Source organism: Orcinus orca, chromosome 6 (genome assembly GCF_937001465.1).
Source record: "Orcinus orca chromosome 6, mOrcOrc1.1, whole genome shotgun sequence".
Lineage (NCBI taxonomy): Eukaryota > Metazoa > Chordata > Mammalia > Artiodactyla > Delphinidae > Orcinus > Orcinus orca.
The window spans coordinates 20,894,967-20,916,167 of record NC_064564.1 but is presented as its reverse complement, the minus strand read 5'-3'; the positions used below and the strand labels follow the sequence as shown (position 1 = coordinate 20,916,167).

The window sequence follows — 21,201 nt, the reverse complement described above, 5'->3', positions numbered from 1 at the left end:
GCCTGCCTGCCAGCCAGCCAGCCAGCTGTGTTCTGCTCTTTATCTCCCTCTCCCCCCACCGCCCCCACCGCGCCCCCCCCCGACGCCCGGCACCACTACCCCATCCCCAGCTTTGGGGGAAGGACCAAGTGTCTCAGCCCCTTTCCCAGCTTCGACCTTCAGCCCTCAGGCCTGAGGGAGGGAGCTAGAGCTGGGGTGGGTCTTCCTGCGTCCACACCCCCTTCTGACAGGGCCTGGCTCTCCAGATACAGAACTGAAGGGTGACAGCTGCCCGCCGCCCCTACCAGGAAGGGACCAGCCTGAGGGTCTGCATCTCAAGGGCCGGGCCTAGCTCTGCTCTCCCAGGCTTGCGTCCTGTTACGTGAGCTGCTCACAGAGACGTCACTGGTGTGATCTGTGTCAGGCAGGAGCCCAGAGGCCTGCACCTTCAAGGAAACCTCCCAAGTGGGGAGACAGGCAGGCTTCCTGGAAGCTATAAAGTATCTCTTCAGGAGGTGGGCAGGTGAACAACTCCTGGGCTAGCATTCCCCAAGGGCAGCAGTCAGAGCCACAGGAACGGGGTTCAGTAAATTGTTGGGGTGAGACCAACAGAGGATTGGAAGGGGGGTGAATGACCCATCGCGTGGCTCTGACCTTCTGCCCCCTCCCAGCCTGCAGAGCCCCTTTGAAGCCGGGTTCACCCACGGTGACGTGCAGGTGGCCGCCCCCCTCGGGGTCTACTTGCAGGGCCTCTGCTGGGCTTCTCCCTGCCCCTAACCAGCACCCCCATTGGCCAGGCCTGAAGTGGGCCAGTGGAGAACTGGCCCTGCCCTCTCTCCCCAGGACCCCCAGGTATGGGTCCCAGAAAGTTGGAGGTCTCTGAACACCTGCATGGGAAGGGCAGCCGGCAGGCTTGAGTCTCCCCATTCAGCTTCTCTTGATGCCAGAAGAGATAGAGGAAGGCAGGGCTGGCATTCTTGCTTCCGCTTTCTACACCCCACAAGGCAGATGTGGGCTTTGTCCCACCCTCTAACAAAGGAGAACATGCTACTGACCTCAGTCCCCCAGAGTGACAAGGGACATCAGTTCAGGTCTGGTTCCAGGTAGGCAGCTGGCACTGACCATAGCTTCATGCCACCGCGATACAGGGTGGGCAAGACAAAGTCCTCCCTTCAAGTTGCCTATAGTCTAGTGGAAACACAGGAGCCAACAACATAATTTCAGTTACTGTCCAGCGCTTTGGAGGACATAAAACAGGCTAATTTCCAGGGTGGGGAAGTGCTGGTGGGGTTTTTTTTGGGGGGGTGGGGGATTTGGCCGTGACGCATGGCTTGTGGGATCTTAGTTCCCCAATCAGGGATCAGACCCACACCCCCAGCAGTGGAAGTGCGGAGTCCTAACCACTGGACCACCAGGGAAGTCCCGGGAAGTACTGTTTAGTTGGATCTGAGAAGGTCCTTCAGAGGAGACGACTGACAAAAAGGGAGTGGTGGCTACATGTAGAGCTGGCAGAAGGACATTCCTAGGAGCAGGAACAGAGGGTGCAAAGGCCCTGAGGCAGAACAAGCAGAGTGGTTTGGACAGAAAGAAGGCTGATGTGATTGCAGTGATAACGCTGTGAGCTGGGTGCTGCTCTAAGTGCCTTCCATGGATTCACACCTTTAATCCTCACAACCATGCCTAGAGGTGGGTGTTATTAGCCCCATTTCTCAGATGTGGAAAGTGAGGCACAGAGAGGTTAAACAACCCCCAAGGTCACACAGCCAGGATTCACACCCAGGTAGTCTGGCACTAGGGCCCTGTTTTTAACCACTCTGTGGGTGAGAGGGGTACGTGGAAGTTTGAGGGTGCCAGGAAGCCTCAAACTGAGAGTGGGAGTTAGAATTGAGTCCACGGTATAACTGGAGCCCAGGAGGGGCAGCTCCGGAGCCAAGTTATTGCAAAGCCTGTGTTGTCGCAGGTACTTCTCCGCTCCGCCAGCCCCAGGCAAGCGCCCCTGTTCTCTGGCTCCGCAGCAGGACTGCGCAGAAGGGCACTTAACAGCTAGACGTCTGACAATTTGATTTCCACGTGCCGGCAGGCGCTGGGGATCAGATAGCAAAGATGGGGGGGTGGTCTGTCCGCATTGCTACAGTGCTCTTTGCCCTTCACCCTTCCCCAGCCCTAGCCCTTCTGTTTGTCAACAGGAAAAGGGTGGGCTGGGGTCAAAGCAGGTGGTGACAAGTGGCTGGCATGCAGGTGGACTCTGGGTCTGCACAAGCTGGGCTGCTAGGAGCAGGCGTGAGACGCCCCCTTTGTGGAGGGAGGTGTTGAACTTGGCACTGTGGGATGGGATTAACCACCACGGCCTTGACTACTCCTCACTCCCCTTATCACCTCCTGCCACCCCCCATAAATGGTAATGAACCCTACCCTTCTCCCCCCACCGCCCCCTCCCCCGCTCCCAGGTCCCTCTGGTGAGGGGAGAAAGTCAAAATTTAGGCAAACTGAGGCTGGACCACGTAAGAGGGTCTCTGCCCCTCTCCCTCATTCTGGCGGCACTTGACACTTCAGGAAATGTCCTTCCTCTCAGCTGACAAGATAGCAGTTTTGGCAGCATCAGCAGTGGCCATTTCCTTTTTATAAATTAGGAAGCTGAGACCAGAGAGGTGAAGGGACTTGCCACAGGTCACATAGCCTGTAAGGGCCGGGGTCAGGGAATGGGGATAAAATTCAGAGTCTGGGACTGGAACACTCCCCACTTGGGGCCCACCGCCGGCCTTCCCATGGGGGTAAAGGGGAAAACGGAGCCAGAAAGCCAGGCCTGCAGGTGCAGAATGGGCTACCCAGCTGTGCCCCAGAGCCCCCTGGCACCAGCCCCCTGTCTGAGCCCCAAGCTTGACTGTGGGCATCTGTTACCATGGAGACCCAGGCTGGGCTGGGGGCTGGCCAGTGACAGCAGGCCCTTCCCCCACTGATAGGAACCAGGTTCTCGGGCTCAGAGACCTTGGGCCCAGATGGAACTCCCCACACCTGCCTCTCCTCACTGCCTTCCATCTCCCAGCTGACCCCTCCACCCCTGAACCCCAAGCCTGAGCTGTCTCCTCCATGCCTCTCTGCTCTTACCTGTGACTCCTGGGGATTGAGGTCCGGAGGAGATAGCTTTTAATACCCTACCGGGGAGCTAGGAGCTGGTGAGCACGTGAGCATGTGGGCATGAGGACAAGGTCTTCCCAGAGAATAGAGACAGAACCAGCACTGATCACAGTGGAGAGGTAGATTCCAGATGTTTCCATGGAAGAGGGAGAGTTTAAATGGGGCCCCAAATGGTGGTGCGAATGTGGAAAATGGAAATGATTGGTACCTTGTTCCAACTATGCTGCTAACTAGCTGTGAGACCCTCTCTGGACCTCATTGGTGAATGAGGGGTCTGGACCAGATGAAGACTCTCTAAGATTCCCTTCCAGTTTTTTTTTTGCGGTACGCGGGCCTCTCACTGTTGTGGCCTCTCCCGTTGCGGAGCACAGGCTCTGGACGTGCAGGCTCAGCGGCCATGGCTCACGGGCCCAGCCGCTCCGCGGCATGTGGGATCCTCCCGGACCGGGGCACGAACCCGTGTCCCCTGAATCGGCAGGCGGACTCTCAACCACTGCACCACCTGGGAAGCCCTCCCTTCCAGTTTTGACATTCTTTCCAACTGATTCCAACCCGGGACACCCCTAGTTACAAAGGTCAGGGCCGGAGCCAACACTGCATTCCCCAGGCCAGCTCGGGCTCAGCTCACCCTTGAGCCCCCAGCGGGGCACCTGGGGCGGAGCTGGGAGCCAAGTGTGGAGCTTGACCGGGTGGGCTGGAGGTGTCCCTGCTTGTCGGTGGGTGGGGAGGGGTGGCAGACAACTTTGTGGATTGATCTAGCTCAGGAAGGTGAGAAGGAGGCCTGGAGGTGAGAGTTTCGCCCTCCCACTCATCTCTTTAGGTAAATAAATCCACAGCCAGCATTTCCCCTTCTCTTCCCATCCTGGAGGCACTGAGACCTCCAGGGAGCCCAGAGCTGAGGTGTAAGCTTCCCTCAGAGATTCCCCCCCAAGCACTAGCCCCCTTCCACAGTCACCATCCGCCACCTTCTGCGGGGAAGGAACCGCGTAGAGTTCCTGGTCATCAGCTTCCAGGACCAGGAATATTGGGACATCATGGGTGGGCGCTATGCTGGCCCCGGCAGGCGTGGGCACAGTAGAAGGAATCTGTGTGGGAGAGAAAGAGCATGGACTTTGGAAACCTGGCTACGCCATTCACTAGCTGGGTGATCCTGAGCAAACGACCTACCGTGTGCCTCAGTTTCCTCCTCTGCAGAATGGGGTGATACCTGGTGTGGTACAGAGCAGCGTGGGACCGGAGGTTAGAAAAAGAAGAGGCCGCTGGGCACTTCATCCCAGACCGCTGCTGAGGGGCTGCAGGGAGGAGGCCCTGGGTTCCTCCCAGCTCCCAGAGGTTCTAGGGATGGCTGCTGTCGTGGGAGGATAACAAGTGAGGCCCAGAACATATACCTTTGACTTCTGCCTCAGTGCGGCCATCTCACTGGGTCCTCCAACATCCCGAGGCACTACTGTGCCCATCTCTCAGAGGAAACGGCCAAGGCCCGGAGGAAAGCGGCTGGTACCAGTGCACCCGTTCTCCTCACCATGGGGTCCTTCTAAGGCCCCACCTGCACCTGCCTCCCTACCCCTGGTCCCCAAGCTGTGGCGCCCACTGTGTGATGCCCGTCGGGACAGCCTTAACCCCTCCTTCCCGGTGGCCAGACAGCAGACAGGGGGAGTAAGGGATGACAGAGGCAGTGGAAGCTACGCTCCTAGCCAAGCCCACCTCCTGCCCCCTGGAGGGAGGCTCCTCCTTTTAAGGCTGCTGCTGGGAATTTCCACCCCCAGACCCAGACCCAGCGACCCCAGGCCTGGAATGATACCTGCAGCTCACCCTAGGGGAGGTGGGGCAGGGGAAGCTTGCCCTGAGAGGGGAGGAGGGGCCCTGCCATCGGGTCCGTGAGGGTCAGTAAGAACGCAGGAGCCAGCCTCTGGGTCTAGAAGCCTCCAGCAGCTCCATCCTCTGCGCTGGGGTATCCCAGAGAGAGGCTGACAGCACCCTCCACCGACCCCCGCCAGCAGCTGCTTTGCAGTCTCACTGGCCAGGAAGGTGGACTCCTCACACCTCAGTCTCCCAATTACGCCCTCCTCCCCCCTCGCCCTCCTCCCTTCTCTCCTCTCTCCTCCTCCTCCCGTCTCTCTCCTCTCCCCACTGAAAACCTGTGGCTTGGAGAGACCTTGGCTTCTCTGGGACTCTGCCCCCAGGGACTGCCCACATCTGCTCCTGACTCTGGGGGCAGGAGGGCAACGGCCCCAAGAAATCTCTCCGGCGATGGGAGCCGCCCGCCTGCTGCCCAACCTCACGCTGTAAGTGCGCTACCTCTCGGACTGCCGTCTTGTTGCCATTTCCAGCCTCGGGGGCAGACCCAGTCTTCCTGGGACTCGCACACGGACCGCGTGGGGCAGGGGTGGGTGCCTGTTGCGCCCCGGGGCTGGCTGCTGGCACCCACACCCAGGCCCGCCTCGTCTCCCACACAGGTGCCTGCAGCTGCTGATTCTCTGCTGTCAAACTCAGGTAGGCGGGCGCCCCCCACTAGCTTTTCCCCGTTTCTCCCACACTACCGATGGGGGTGGTCAGTCTCCCTTCCGTGGACAGAGGCAGATCCTGGCCTCACCCTGAGTCCAGAAGACTCTGAGGTTTGGGGGGGCGGTGGGATGGGGTAGGAGAAGGGGCCACAGCAGATTGGGGGATTGATGGAAGTTTTGATTTCAGCCCTCCTTCTGACACCCCTCCCGTGTTGCCCTGGGGTCTCTTCTGCTCCCTCCATCCCTCCACACTGTGTTCCCCCCAAGGCTAAGCGCATGGGGCAGCCAAGCCTGAGGGATGGAGCCCGGGAGTGGTCGGAAGAGGGCGGAGGTGATGGCTCAGGTGAGGCTTGCACTTGCGAGTACCTGAAAGGACAGGTTTCCACGCAAAACCGCCTGTCTGTTCCACTCACCACCCCGCTCCCACCAACACGGAGGTCCTGTGGGTCGCGGTCCTGGGTGATCGCGTGGGCAGTCAGAATGCCCAGCCAGGGTGGGCGACTCCTTACCTACAGGGCAGTGAGGTCAAGCCCGAAGAGGTTTGTATGGGATGAGATTCAGGGTTTGCTTCTCCACACCCCCCACCCCAAGTCAGCGCCCGCCCCCCCGCCCCAGCCTCAGCCCCCTATGTGAGGCTCGGTCCCTTTTTGTGATCCTCCATAAAAGTGCAGCTATTAAAATGCACTGGTCCAGAACCGCTCTGGGGAGAGATCCCTTGGCTTTCCCAGGCCAGAGGCCCGCTTCTCTTCATATCCAGTGGGGACTTTTTTTGAAGGTAAATGCCTTTTCTCTGGGAGAGGGAAAGGGGCTGCCTTTGAAGCAGTGGGGGGGTGGGAGGGAGAGAGGGAGAGACAACCCCCCCTTTCCTTCCCCCTTTTGCTCTAGCCCCCGTTCCAGGCCTTTTGCTTCACACATCCAGGGAGAGCAAGAAGAAAGCCCCCAGCCTGGCCGGGAGGGGTCTGGGGGTGGGCCCAACCTGTTCTGGAGGGGGAATTAGCACAATGGTGCGGCGGGCCGGCGTTTATGGCCTGGCTGAGGCCCCATTCAGGACCCGGGGAAGGTGGCAAAGCTGTCCTTTCCCCCTTGAAGTGCCCCCTCGCCCCCCCTCGGAGGGGGGGCCAGCAGGCCGGACCGCAGCCATGCTTGAGGGGCCGTCTGACAAGCAGCTGTCTGCAGCAGTGGAAGGGGAGGTCCCCCTGCAGCGGGAACATGAAAGGGACAAGCAAGGTCCCGCGGGGAGAGCGACTTGTGGGCTGTGGGCTGGGGGGGGCGTGGGACTGCTTTTGTGCAGGGCTTGAAGGGGGACGAGTAGAGGAGGGGGCTTCGGGGGGGCCCTCTCTGCTCCCGACCTGGAACAGACAGCCAGAAGGAGGCTGCCCGCCAAGAGGGGCGGAGGGCCTGAACCTGGGCCAGGAGGCTCGGGGGGGGGGCTGGGGACAGGCTGGACCCCACCCCCTGGCAGGGAGGCAGGTCCCCCACCCAAAATGCTGGCCTCAGGTTTTCCCAGGGCGGGATGTGGGGTGGGCAGACCCTGCCCTCATAGGCTGGGAATCCAGGCTGTGGATGAGCCGGGGTCGGACCTGGGCAGAGACACCCGGGAAGGGTTAACCCTGAGCAGGTTCCGCTGAATGACAGCCTGGAGCTGCTCCCTCACCTCCCCGCTCCTCAAAGATGATACTTCCCACCCCTCCCTCCAGGAGAGAGAGGCCCCTCACAGATGCCGGTCTGGGTCTAGCTCTGTCCGGATGGTTGCGATTGGGCCTGGGATAGCGGCGGACTTAGGGATCTGGGGCAGGGAAAGGCTGTCCCAGCACAGGCCAGCAGGATCCAGGTGGAGAAACTTTTTAGCGCTAGAGCTGAGGCTGTCACCAGCGGCTGGGAAACGTCATCCCGGTTTGCACCTTGCTGGAGAGAGAGGGCAGGAAGTGGTCTGTTTCTCTCCTACTCAGCACTGCAGATGGGTAAGGAGACACCAGGCCCGAAGGAGGTACTCGTCCTGGCTTTGTATCGTGTGCGGGTGGAAACGTCCCCTCTCCACTCCCCTGGAAGCAGCGGGCGGTAGCATCACCCCGGCTGGCCACGAGCCTCTGTTACACTGTGGCACATGCAGGTGGCCTCACAGGGCAGCCACTGGGCCACCACTGAGGGCACCTCTCACCACCGCCTCCACCGCCCTCAGCCAGAGGGGGAGGAACGCTGGAAGGGGCACTGGCTTCTCTGAGGGCCCTGAGCACCCAGGGGGAGCGGCAGGGGAGATGGGCGTGAGCTCAGGAGTCCTTCGTTAGTGCTATAAAGAAATGCTTCCAGGGTCCCTGCAGGAGCCTACAGAGAAGGGTCTTAGAGCCCCCAAAAAGGTCTCCAGTGACTCTAACAGACCAGCTGCTGTGTGTGCACATATGTGTGTGCGTGAGTGTGCACACATGTGTGTGTGCATGTGCTGGGCATGGGCTCCTTTGAGGCCAGTGCGGAGGACTGGGGAGACATCTGGTCACCCTGGCTAACAGCGCCAAGCCCCTGGAGTTTTGGAGAGGAGACAAGCTTCCGTCCTAGAGGCGGGACAGGCGTCTGTCACTAATCAGCTGTGCGGCCCTGTGCACTTCCTCCCTAGACCATGGGGATTAGATGCCAGCAGCTTGAATGTTCCTTCCAGCTCCCAGAGTCGTGATTCCAGGCCTGAGCTGTATCACCAAGTGTCCCCAGAGCTGGGCAGCTACCAGTCCTGTGCTCCAGGGCAGACGAAGAGCCAAGTCACAATGACTGGCTCACACACTGGCCTGGGAAGGTCATGGCCAGATGCCCCCTGCACCTCAACTTCTCAGGGCAAATGACCTGCCCCACCACACTCGCCTCCGCACCCCTCCCCTGGATGGACCTGCGGTGGTGTCACCCAAAGCAAATTGACACTATTTTTCCCTTGGTAACCGCAAAGGGGGAGAATCACCCGTCTCCTAATTTTAACCAGTACGTGAGGGACCAGGGTGCCATGACCGACCAGCTGAGCCGGCGGCAGATCCGCGAGTACCAGCTCTACAGCCGGACCAGCGGCAAGCACGTGCAGGTCACTGGGCGTCGCATCTCCGCCACCGCTGAGGACGGCAACAAGTTTGGTGAGGCCCAGCCCTCCCCGGAGGCCACCCACGCCCCTACCCAGCCTTGCCTGGTCCATCCCCAGACGGGTCAGGGTGGAGGCTGCAGGGGGAGAGCAGGGAGAAGCCTCTAGGAGGAGAGGCCCCGAGGGCCCCCCACCCAAGTTCAGAGGGCAGGCTGGTAGGGAGGGGTTCCCTGCACACCCCTGGGCCAGCAGCCCCGAGGGACAGAGGTCTTTCTCCCCCACGCCCCACCCCCCCAGCCAAGCTCATAGTGGAGACAGACACCTTCGGAAGCCGCGTGCGCATCAAGGGAGCTGAGAGCGAGAAATACATCTGTATGAACAAGAGGGGCAAGCTCATCGGGAAGGTGAGGCCCGGGGGGCAGGGAGTCACGCACGAATGCGGCACGCAGGGCCCCACCCAGGGCTCTGACTCCTCCTGCCCTCACCCCCCCACTCGGCCTCTCTCTGGTCTCTCCGGTCCCTGTGGGTCTAGAAGCCCTCTGAGGACACTGGCTGACCCATAAGACTCCTTGGCTCTGACGTATGAGGTACTTTCCCAGCAACAATGAGGAAGAATTTTAGCACCTACATCATGTCACAGCCTCTGGGTTGAGGGCTAAGAGCTGATCAGGGTTGAGAGGCCAGAAGCCACGCCCCCTCAGGTCAGTGGGGTCCTGGGCTCCAAGTAACAAGATTCGTGCTAACTGCCTACTAGCGTAACCACTAGTTACACTCTACAGTGGTGGGTCCAGAGTTGCTGTGCAGGGAGAATTCCACTTCCTTTGGCATCAGCCAATCCTGGCTTCTGATTCTGGCTGTTTTCAAACATTGGCTTATTTTTGTCAAGTCTCAGGCTTCTCATCTGTAAAATGGGCACGGTGTCAAGATTATCTATAGAGCCAGATGGGCGGCTGCCTGGCTCTTTACACAGTTGGTGTTCTACAGACGTTTTCCCCTTCTTTCCATCAGACTGTCGCGTCCCTCTCCTCCACCCAGCAACACCCTTCACGCAGACCAAGGAACGTTCTCCTATATACGAGTGCCCACTGGGTATGCACTGAACTGCACAGTTACCTTGATCTTTATGAAACAGCTGGGTAAACGGAGGCTCAGCATGGCTAAATACCTTGCTCAATGTGTACAACCTCCAAATGACAAGGCTGTATTTAAGTTCAGATCTGACTCCAACAAAGCTTGTTCCTTGACCCCTCCTTTGCCTCTCCAACAAGGGTGCCCGTCTCACCGGGCAGGAATTCTTGGGCTCACAGCCCCTGTCGCTCCCTCCTCGGTCCTACAACATAGGTCCATAAGGCAGACTAGCCAGCCAGGGTAGGCGGACAAACTCCCCTTCCTTCCCCTGCAGCCCAGCGGGAAGAGCAAAGACTGCGTGTTCACAGAGATCGTGCTGGAGAACAACTACACAGCCTTCCAGAATGCACGGCACGAGGGCTGGTTCATGGCCTTCACGCGGCAGGGCCGGCCCCGCCAGGCCTCCCGCAGCCGCCAGAACCAGCGAGAGGCTCACTTCATCAAGCGCCTCTACCAGGGCCAGCTGCCCTTCCCCAACCATGCCGAGAGGCAGAAGCAGTTCGAGTTTGTGGGCTCAGCCCCCACCCGCCGGACCAAGCGCACTCGGAGGCCACAGCCCCTGACATAGTCAGGGACACCCCCGGGGGGGCAGCCGCCCCTCACTCATGGGCCTTCCCATCCCCTTCCCTTCCTAATCCAAAGACAGGGCTGGGGTGGAGGCAGGGGAGCCAGAGCCCCCAAGGAGGATGCTGAGGACCACCGAGCATCAGAGACCCCCCCACCGGAAAGGCGGAGGACTGCCACTAACCAGGGCTGGCTCCTCAGGGCCCCACCCTGGCGTGGCCCCCTGGGGGCGGGGCAGGCCCCCCAGAAGGGGAAGGTAGAATAACCCGAGGTCAGGCTCCCCTGAACCAAGTGGGCAAAGTCAGCGGATTCAAGGCTCTGCAGACACGGTCTGGAGGCGGCTCTCCTCGAACTCTGCTGCCCCTGTCTCCCTCAGTCTGCCCCCCAGCCTCCAAATTCCTCCTGGCCAGACTGTAGGAAAGGACTTTTGTTTTGGTTTCAGGAAAAAAAAGAGGGAGAAAAAAAAAAAGAGGGCTGGCCATTCTTCACATTCCACTACCCAGGCCTGCACCCTCTCCCCCAACTCCCAGCCCCGGAATAAAACCATTTTCCTGCAAACGGGTTATCTGAAGCGGGGTGGGGGGGTGGGGGAAACAACTGCAAAGCTGAACTGGGGACAAACTTGCTCCTCCGAGAGAAGAGGAGGCCGGCGCGCAGGCCCGGGGGTGGCGCGGCAGGTGGAGGCCAGGCCGGGCCCCGCACGTACCCGCAGGGGCAGGGGACAAGGGGGCAGGAGCAGCGGCAAGGGATGGCCCGGCAGGCCCGCACCTCCGCCCCGCGGGAGGCTGGCGGCCCGGGGCGCGCCCCTCCTCCGCGGGCTCAGGTTTCCTGGCTGGCACCGCGCGTCCCGTGCTACCTGCTGGGGCGCAGAAACCCCAATCCTGGGGCCGGTCCGAGCCTCCGGGGCCGGGGCCGGGTCCGGGGCCGCTGGCCGGGCAGCCGCGGGCGCTGCAGCCTCCTCGCCGGGAGCCAGATTACTTTTTTCCGGTGAGGAGGTCGGGTGGGGGAGGAGGCGCGGACGGGCGGAAGCGGAGGGAGGGCGAGACCGCGTACAGTGCGCCCAGGTCCCCGCGGGGGGGCGGGGCGGGGGCCACACCTGGGGGGACAAGGCGATTAGAGGCGGCGGCCCGGGGTGTGGGCGCGGGCGGGGGGGAGGGGCAATCCTCTTCCCTCCCCCTCCCCCTCCCCCTCCCCGCCCAGAGCTCCTCTGGGGGGCTTTCCGGACGGCTCCAGGTGTGCATTCGGGGAGTGGAACTAAGAGGCCATAAAACCCGCCTCTTTCCTCCTTTGCCACGGTTTTTAATTTTGTCCATTGGGGAGGCCCTTCCTAGCAGCGCCCCTCCTCTGCTCTTCACGGGGAACACCTCACTGAGCCCGCTCTTCTGCGGACGGACCCCCAGCCTCAGTTTCCCCTCCCTCTTTCTGAGAAAATGTTGGGGAGGGGGATTTTGGAGAGAGAAGAAGGAGGATGAACGACATCTCTTCCCATTTCTCCCAACAGTGGCCTAAAAATGAAGAAAGAATAGGAAGCTGTGGGGGGGGGGCTGGTTTAGTCAAAAGGGGAGGCGAGTGGCGCGTAGTCCAAGTTGGGGGGCGCGGGGGGGTCACTCACCTCTCCCTGGGTGAGGACCGGAGCCAAGGCTGACACCCCCAACTCGAGGCAATTTAGACAGCGGCAGCCAAGAGGGAGGTCCCCAGGCCCCAGGCCATTCTCCCTCCGGCTTGTCGTAATCACTTTTCACCAGGTTGCTTTTTCCTCTCCCCCCCAGTCACAAAGAGCCTTAATCCTGCTGAAGACTGCGGGAAACGTGTTGGGGGTCGTTTTCGGGGGAGGTGGGGAGAGTGTAGGGAGGGTGGTCTGCAGCCACAGCTGATAACTGGCGAGTTCAATGGGATTTTCCACGCAGGGGCAACGCCCAGCAATTACCTGAGGACAAAGGGTCGGGGCCCCCAGGTGTGGAGGACTGGACTTGGGGGGCTGGGAAGGAGGTGTGCGGGGGAGGGGGAGCTCTTACAAGCCCTCTGATTTCCGCAGGAATTTGAGACATTCTTTAAAGCTCAGGCCCACCCCCACCCCCCCACCGGCTCGGGTTAGAGACAGCTTCAAAGGTGGATGGGGCCCTTTGTCTCGCCTCCCCTTTCTTCTCTGCCTTTCTCCGGCCCCTCCCTCCCTCTCTTTGACCTCCCCAGCACAGACAGGCCTCTGGGGGACGGCTCCAGAAAGCCCTCACTGTTTCCTTTCTTGCTTTCTGAGGTGAGACCTGGCAGGGAGGGACAGAGGACGGGGAAGGGTGAGAGAGGAAGGCCGCTCTGGAGGCCTGTGCCATCTCAGACGGGGCCCTTGCCCCAACCCCAGCCGGAGCCCGGCAGCTCTGACGCCCGCTTGTGGCCTTGGGTCCCCCAGCTGTTGGTGCTTCCAGGCTCCATAGCCAGGGTGCCTCTTCATGCTCTGGGGAAGTCTCTTCAGCTCATTCTCTCCTACCTGGTGGTGATTTCGAAGATGCTAAAAGGAAGAAGGCAAAGGAATGGGTCTCTAATAATGGGATGGGGGGACGGGATTTAAAGTATCTGTGTGTGTGGCAGGAAGGAGGCTTCCCGTGGACCTCTGATGGCTACAGCAACCCTGGTTGCTTCTGGGCGCCCTAAAGCTCCAAGGAGGTGGGCGGGTAGGGATGGACACAGTGCAGGAAGACAGGGTGAGTTGAACACATCCGTTTCAGGGAGGGTGTGACGGGGGAGGGCGGCAGCGGCGGCAGCAGCGTGCCTCAAATGCTATGCCTGTTTAGGATTACCAAGAACTCTGGCTAAGAATAGCCTACATATAGATCCTGGCTTCCCTGTCCTGTCCTCCAAACGGCCAGATGAGGCAGAGGGGAGCCGAAGCAGGAAGTCGGGGCGGTGGCAGGGGGCGGGAATCCATTCACATTTTAGCCCTCGCCACGTCTCTCTAGTCACCCCTGTCCCTCAGACTCCGCTGGCTGTGACTTCCCAGTCACCCAGCCTCAGCCTCACAGCCCTGGACAGATACGAGGACCACCTGTCCTTGAAGCTCCTTCCTCCCTCACCTGCCCTAGGCGGTCCTTTCTTCCTTCTCTCTGGCTCGCGGACTCTTCTCTTTCCTGGCCCCTCTTCACAGAAACATGCCCCGAGATCTGTCACTCTCTCCTCTCCCTGAGCAAACCAGCATGTCAGCTGTCACCCCCTTTCACACGACTGCTTTCTCCTCCAAACTCTGGAACCCTGCACCATGGCCGGACCTCACTGGGATCTGTCTCAATGAATGCGGTAGCTCTCTCAGCGGTCTTTCTCCCTCCCCACACACACACACACACACACACACACACACACACACACACCCCTCAGCACATCACGTAGTCTGTTCAGCTCACCTTACCTTACCACAGCTCTGCCCGAGTCACACCATCACTAACAGACTCAGCATGGCTTTCAAACCCCTGCCCAGTCCTGCCAAGGCCCCCCGCCAGCCCTGTGCTTCCAGCTCCCCTCAAGAACGCTGGCAAAACTGCAACCATTGGGGCTTCCCTGGTGGCGCAGTGGTTGGGAGTCCGCCTGCCGATGCAGGGGACACGGGTTCGTGCCCCGGTCCAGGAGGATCCCACATGCCTGAGCCTGTGAGCCATGGCCGCTGGGCCTGTGCGTCCAGAGCCTGTGCTCCGCAACGGGAGAGGCCACAACAGCGAGAGGCCGCATACTGCAAAAAAAGAAAGAAAAAAAAACCTGCAACGCTTGCAGTCCAAAAGACACTCTGGGCCCATCTTTTTTTTTTTTTTTTTTTTCTGGCCGCACCACGCAGCTTGTGGGATCTTAGTTCCCCAACCAGGGATCAAACCCCTGCCCCCTGCAGTGGAAGTGCGGAGTCCTAACCACTGGACCACCAGGGAATTCCTGCTGGGCCCATCTTTTTTTTTTTTTTACATCTTTATTGGAGTATAATTGCTTTACAATGGTGTGTTAGTTTCTGCTTTATAACAAAGTGAATCGGTTATACATATACATATGTCCCCATATCTCTTCCCTCTTGCGTCTCCCTCCCTCCCACCCTCCCTATCCCACCCCTCCAGGCAGTCACAAAGCACCGAGCTGATCTCCCTGTGCCATGCGGCTGCTTCCCACTAGCTATCTACCTTACGTTTGGTAGTGTATATATGTCCAGGCCTCTCTCTCGCTTTGTCACAGCTTACCCTTCCCCCTCCCCATATCCTCAAGTCCATTCTCTAGTAGGGCCCATCTTTGCCCATGAGTTTCCCACTGCCTTGCATGCCCTTCTCCAGAATGCTGGCACGTCCAGACCACAGCCATGTCCTCGGCTCTACAGACGCCCCTCACTCTCCCAGGGGCAGTGGCCGTCTCTGCTGCCCCCAGCCCCTCTGGCCATTGACTTGCCCTGGCCTTAAGGCACATCTCACAGCTCGTCCAGAACTGTACTTATCTATGCTCGTGTCATGGTTCCGCTGGACAGCAAAGGCCTCAGATGTAGAACTAGTCAGTCTTTGCATCCCCCGTAGTACCCAGCACAGTACGTTACACAGAATAAGTATTTCTTGAGGAAATAACCCAACTGAAGACCCAGAAAGAAGTCGTTGGCCATTGGCCCAGCACCCTGTGGTCCCTGAAGGTAGAGGTAGGATGAGAAGCCAGAATCCTGCCTCCAAGCTCCATCCTTAGGAGGACTTGGGCAGGAGGGGTGCTAAGCAGTGAATCCAAATATTTGTGTATTCCCTACAATGTATGATGATGTGCTAGCCCTTCAGTTAATAAAAAAAGATGGACAAGATTGTGTGTCATCCCCTGTCAAGCTCTCAAGACACTTGAAATTTAATTGGGGGGGGATCAACCCATAAAAAGGCAGTTCTTTTGAGGACTTTTGGAAATCTGTCTCTTACCCCTAAGATAGCAAAGCAGCATTTGGTACATCCCCAAAGAGTGAAAGGGGAGAAAATAAGGACACTGCTGTGTACTGAGCTCCAGAGATGTGCCAGGCAGTGTGCAAGGTGTGCTCACATGGAGCCCCTCATTTTGCGGGGTGAGATTGTTCCCGTGTTGTGTGTGGGCAGGCTCAGATGGAGAGATGTTAACTCATCCAAGATCACAGTCCAGATTCTCGCCTGTCTCTGTTTTGTTTTGGTATTTTTTGGCTGCATTGGGTCTTCGTTGCTGCGTGCGGGCTTTCTCTAGTTGCGGAGAGCAGGGGCTACTCTTCGTTACGGTGCACACGCAGGCTTCTCATTGCGGTGGCTTCTCTTGTTGCGGAGCATGTCCTCTAAACCCTCGGGCTTCAGTCGTTGCGGCACGTGGGCTCAGTAGTTGTGGCACGCAGGCTCTAGAGCGCAGGCTCAGCAGTCATGGTGCACGGGCTTAATTGCTCCGCAGCACGTGGGATCTTCCTGGACCAGGGCTCGAACCCATGTCCCCTACATTGGCAGGCGGATTCTTAACCACTGCGCCACCAGGGAAGCCCTCTCACCCGTCTTTTAACACCTCGAGTGGGATGTTCTCCACTCCTCAGCCAGGCACGGTGGGTTCTGGGATGTACGTGGGGCAGGGGCACTGGGAAGGGCTGGGGTTTGCTTGACCTTGAAGATAGGAGCAGGATTTCCGTCAGCAAAGAAGACCCACCAGGGGGCAATATTGAGAGTGAAAACAGCATGGGAAGAAGGGCTTCAAGGCAGGAAAATGTGAGGTCTGTTGTGGGAGTGGGAGGGTGAGCAGTTGATCGGCTTGGCTAGCACTGAAAGTTTGCAGCCAGAAGTGGCAGGAAAGGATTGGGCCACGTTATGGAGAGCTGGGTCTCTGCTGTGACAGGAGGAGACAGTGAGGGCCTTCAAGAAGGGGAGTGACCAGACGCGATTGTGGGGTTGGGGTTCAGGGGAGAGGCTGGTCTGGTGCAGCTGCTGGGGCTGAGGCTCTGGGGTCCAGGAGTCAGACAGTCCAGTGACTGGAGGTGGGGAACGTGTCATCCAGACTGATGGGAAAGGGTCACTTGGAGGCCCTCGTCCTTTCTTTTGTTCTGCTGGCCCAGTTCTCTGTCACTGTCCCTTCTTAGGTGCACAGGTGCCCAGTCAGCCTCTCCAGGAGTTAATGTTTAGACCTCCCCGGGCAGGTCGGTGCAGGGGGCGGGGCAGGGGCAATGGAGTGAGACGGAGAGAGGACAGAGAAATCTACGCACAGCCCCTGGGGAGGGGACAGGCGGCAGGGCCAGCGTCTGGTCAGGACATCTGGCAGCGGTGACCTTGCTGGGGAAAAGAGCCAATAACTAGGTATCCTGGGCCTGGGACCACCCGCCTGAGAGGGGCAGGAGCCCCAGCCCCCTGCTGTGGACGCACGTGCCCATCCTCGAGCGTGAAGGCGCTCCGGAGCCTAAAGGTACGCTTGTGCTGTTAGCCGCCTGCTGGGTTGGGTGCGGCCAAGCCGTGCCCAGGAAGCCCACCCCGGGGCCTGGGCTCACAGGCACCTGGTAGTCAGTGTTGCCTGCTTCTGGGGGGAAGCTTGTGCCTCCCCTGTCCTCCCAGCCTATTGGGGTGGCAGGCAAGCAGTGGGGGAAGACCGACCGTTCAGCTGGCCTTGAAGAGTCTGGGGTCTTCCCAGGAGGAGGGGGCTAGAGGCAGAGTAAGCCTCCTCATAGGGCGAGGCCAAAGATGAGGGGGAGGCAGAGCCTGGCAGGTGAGGGAAGGGTCTTCTGGCCTGGCTGTGCCCTCCCACGTCCCTCCCAACACCCTGCCCCACCCCCACCCCCCCACACATCAGGATCCCTCAGCAAGGAATGACCTTGACAGCTACCAAGCCTCAGGTCGACAGAGGGAGCCCTAACTCTGCAGTCCCCTTGGTTCCAGGGCTGGCTTGAGGGGGACTATTCTGCCCAAGGTGCTCTCCCGCCCCTGGAGGGACATGCCTATGGAGAGAGGGGCAGTGGGAATGGGCCTTGCGGGACTGGAAGAGTGCTGTCCCAGGCTCTGACCTTCTCAGCCATGGCCCACATGCCCGCCCTAGCCACACCCGGGGCCTCTCCTTCCTGCTAGAAACCACCCTCCGATCCTTCAACATAAGCCATCCCTCCCTTGTTCCTATCGCTCTTCCCAGCTCCACGCTGAGCTTTCTGGAATGGGGGACGTGGCCCAGTGCCTCCCAAGACCGGCCTGCTATCTGGCCCTGAATTAAGGTTCTCCTTAGGCCGCCCCAGGAGCCAATCCCAGAGCGTTACGGAAGGAGAGGGAATGGGAGAGGTGGGGGGGCTCAGTGGGAGCCCCGGTTCCTGAAGCTCCCCCACCCCCACCCCGGCACCGAGGCCCCCTCCCTCCATTGCTGAAGAAGAGGCAGTAGGAGCTACAGCCGCCTCCTCCCCCCTCCCTGCCGCTGCTGCCTCCTCGGCTGAGCCGGCAGGTTGTCTTGGCAACGGGAGGCGGAGAGGAGATGCGCTGAGGGATGGAGGTGTATGTCACCGAGGAAGCTGCCGAGCCCCACGCCCCAGGCCCTTGAAGGTACCGCAGACCCCCTCCCTTCCCCCTCCCCCTGCCCTCTCCCCTAGGCTTCCCCACTCTATCCAGAGCGCTCGTTTCCCTGAGGAATGCCCCCCTCCTCCCAGCCCAGCGACTCCCACCCATTCCTCCTGAGCCACCTCATTCCAGGCCCCTGTCCACAGCTGTCCTTCCTGGCAACCGCTCATTCCAGCCCTGCCTCTGGGGACCCTTGCACCGGAAGGCAAATATCCTGGAATGGGGTCTTGGGGGGTGGGTGGCGCATGAAAACAGGGAAGGAACCGAGATAGTGGGGAAAAAATCAGGAATCCTAAAGGGCTACCTGGCACTTGGTCTCCTGGAGAGGGGGAGGGAGGCTGTGCAGCACTAGGGTGGGGACAGGGCAATAAGGGTGGGGTTGAAGGGGCAGAAAGCTGAGAGGCCAGGCTGGTTGTCCAGAAAGGCCTGGTTCCCCTCTGCTAAGGCTGTGGCCCGCTCCTGCCACATCAAAAGTGCACCTCCTCCTGCATCATCTCCTGGCCTTTTTTTCATGGGTCGATGGAGCCTGTGTTTCTCTCCCACTCCCAGGCTTTCTAGTACCTTTCCACGGGCCCCTCTCCCGCCTCTGCCGTACATGCAGCAGCTGAGCCCAGATTCTTTCCACCCTTCCTCAGCCACTCGGCTACCTGCCTTTTTCATTTCTCCTTTCTTTCTGGAGCCCATCCTTCAGGATTCATTCTTCTCTGTCTCCCACTAACCCAGACACATTCCCCCCTTCCTGTCCCTACCCGTCCTCGTCTCTTTGAGAAAGAGGTCCCAGGGCACACCCTCACCTGTCCTCTCAAGACCCTCCCCGCTGTGGTTTTTCCATCCAGACACCCCAGAGCCCCCTCCCCAGATTCTAGATTTCCCCAACGACAGCTGATACCATCAGCTGACCAGCTGTGGGCAGCGGTAACCAGGGCAACAGTAAGGGCTGCCTAGGTAGGCAAGTCTGCACAGAGGTGGAGAGGAGGCCGTGCTGGGGCCAGGGTCAGCTGGCCAGGCTCCCTCCCCTGCTCCCGGGGGTCACAAATGAACCAGGCTCTGCTCTAAGCCCAGAGGGAACAAAAAGGCCGATGACAGGGGCCTGGAGTCGTGGAGGTTTTCCCAGAGACATTCCTGTAGTTCAGTGCTGGGACCTGGACATCACCTGGTGAGAACTTCTCTTGAAGACCCCGCCTTGGAGAGAGATTGGGGTCCTTCCCACTCACCACCACTGTGCTCTGTCCCCGGGGGATTTGAGTTACCCAAGGGCCAACCCGGTCTCTTGTGCTGAGCACCTGGTTTCTCGAATCCTCCCATTCTATCCTCCCCAGGAGAGGGTTAATCCTTGGGTAACCAATTCTGGTATCTAGCCCACACCCCTGCCCCTCACCATCTATGCGCTTTAGCACCCCAGGGAGGCAGGGACCCCAGAGGCCTCTGCGGTGCTGGTAGGTGATGAGTGGGAGATAGAGGTGCTTGGGGAAAGCGGGTGTTGTCACCCCTCTGTTATCAGTAGAGCCCCTTCCCCCTGACTCAAACTCTGGCTGTTTTGGAGGCTGGAGGGGCTGTGTGTGTGAGCGTGTGTTGCAGGGCTGGGGGTGGGTGTGGGAAAGGGAAAAAGGCCAGCGGCTGGCCAAGAGTCTGCTTCCGATTCTGCTTCGTCATGATGCCCAGTTAATGGTCCTCTTGTTTGAAACGGATTGAGCTGCAGCAAGCGAGGTGGAAGAGCAGACACACAAACACACACCCGCAGGCCAGTGGCCACACGCTATCAGCTGGAGGTGGGGAGGGTGCAGGGGTGGGTGGGAGCCAGCGGCCCGCCCACCTGGCCGCCCGCCCGCCCCGCCTGGCCTGCCCACCGGCGCACACACCCGGCCCGGGGATTGCGCGCCAGGCTGGCGGAGAAGCAGGGTGGCGGCGAGGGGGTGGGGGCCTAGAAGGGTAAGTCCCCTCCTTCGCCGGCTGCCCACCCACTCACCCACCGCCAGCCAGCTTTTTTCTTGTTATTTGTGCTCTGGGAAAGAACGCCGGGCTCCTGGAAGAGCCGCCTGTTACCTGGGCTTTCAGGAAAAGCCGCAGCCCCGGGATCTGCGCCTGTCCCCGCCCCCACCCTGGGGCCTCAGAGCATCTGGGCCACCCTGTCCGGGAAGAGGTAGGTGGCAGGGTCTCCCACCTCTCTTCCCCTCTGTGGGCACTTTGGCCACAACACCTTCCTAGAAGTGAGGCTCTGGGTGGTGGCAGGGATCCCGGGGTGGGGGTGGGGATGTCAGCTATGGCCCCTTGTTCAGTGGGAGAATGGGCCGGACCCTGGGACTAGCTGGCTTTGATCTGACCCAACCTCCTTCCGATTCGGGGAAGAGGGGCTGGGGTGTCACCTGCTGCCGCCCAGGGACCCCTTCCCCCAGCTGTGCTGGTCGGAAGTCCAAGTGCTTGGGGGGTGGAGGCTCTGCCTCGAGTAGGCTGAGAGCTGGGCCGTCTTTGCTGAGTGGTGGAAGGGAAGGGGGCGTTGCCGGCTCCCGCCACCGTGCCACAGTTGCTCCTGTTGTGGGGGGAGCAGTTCACTCAGAGGCCTGAATGCCATTGGTGTGAGGACTGCTCCTGGCGGGGAGGGGCCTGAGGAGCCTCCTGCTAGCCCTTAGCCGGCCAGGCTGGGGTGAGGACCAAATGCAGAATGAGGCTGGGTGGCAGGGCATGGCCACAGGCCCGACCGCGATGCTCTCCTGGTGCCGGCTGTTGAAGTGCTCGCAGGGGCTGAGGGCCGAGCAGACACGCAGGCCTCCAAGGATCGAGGCGCCCCCATGCTAGCTCTGCCCCTCCCTTGGCCTGGCAGGCCAGGCGCCCTTTCCCGGGCAGGCGCACCCGGTGGTTCTTTCCCAGGGCACTGGGTTGCCGAGTTGCGAGAGGCACGGGTGTAGGAGAAGGCAGGCAGTCTTGCTTTGGGAAGGGGTGGGGCCCAGAAAGCGCCCACGGGATGGGTAAGTGGGCGCTCTGTGCCAGGGACGGGGTGTCAGCACGTGGGGTGGGTGGCTGTGAGCGTGGAGAACCGGAGCCAAGGGGAGGATCGGTGGGTGGCGTGAGTGGGTGTCACAGGCACCGCGTGTCAGCGTGGGGGGTGCCTCACTGGGAGAGCAGGGGCGTGCGTTCTGCAACCGTGTTTCGGCGGGGGCTGCCTGCGTGGGTGAGGTGCCCGTGCCCACGGGGGAGGCTGGCCTCTGCGCTGCTGGCCTCGCTGTGGCCACATGTCCAACGCCGGGGCCAGCCTGTCCACCTGGGGGTGCGGGTCCGAGGAATTCCTCATTCAGAGCTCATACGTGTGTGTAACGACCAGAAGAGGGACGCC

General features: G+C 60.3%; 2 protein-coding genes across 8 annotated transcripts in view; both read left to right on the top strand.

Annotated features, from left to right (window-relative positions):
- Nucleotides 1-20: 20 nt before the first annotated feature.
- FGF17 (fibroblast growth factor 17) overlaps nt 21-21,201 on the top strand; it is a 28,459-nt gene continuing 7,278 nt past the window's right edge. The window contains exons 1-5 of one of the 2 annotated variants that reach the window (XM_004270625.3): nt 21-5,399; nt 5,571-5,607; nt 8,548-8,725; nt 8,968-9,074; nt 10,073-11,096. In XM_004270625.3, the coding sequence (XP_004270673.1) occupies nt 5,365-5,399; nt 5,571-5,607; nt 8,548-8,725; nt 8,968-9,074; nt 10,073-10,366 (651 nt within the window). In that variant the 5' untranslated portion in view covers nt 21-5,364 and the 3' untranslated portion in view covers nt 10,367-11,096. Of the gene's footprint in view, nt 5,400-5,570; nt 5,608-7,142; nt 8,726-8,967; nt 9,075-10,072; nt 11,350-21,201 lie in introns of those variants that run through there. The other variant, XR_007478167.1, reaches the window with a different exon arrangement.
- The window catches only part of DMTN (dematin actin binding protein), a 28,886-nt gene continuing 19,018 nt past the window's right edge, over nt 11,334-21,201 (top strand). For 3 of the 6 annotated variants that reach the window (XM_049711571.1, XM_049711570.1, XM_033429673.2), the window contains exon 1: nt 17,763-17,858. The gene's annotated coding sequence lies outside the window, so the exon portion shown is untranslated. Of the gene's footprint in view, nt 11,350-17,762; nt 17,859-19,741; nt 20,014-21,201 lie in introns of those variants that run through there. The other 3 variants (XM_049711572.1, XM_049711567.1, XM_049711568.1) reach the window with 2 other exon arrangements.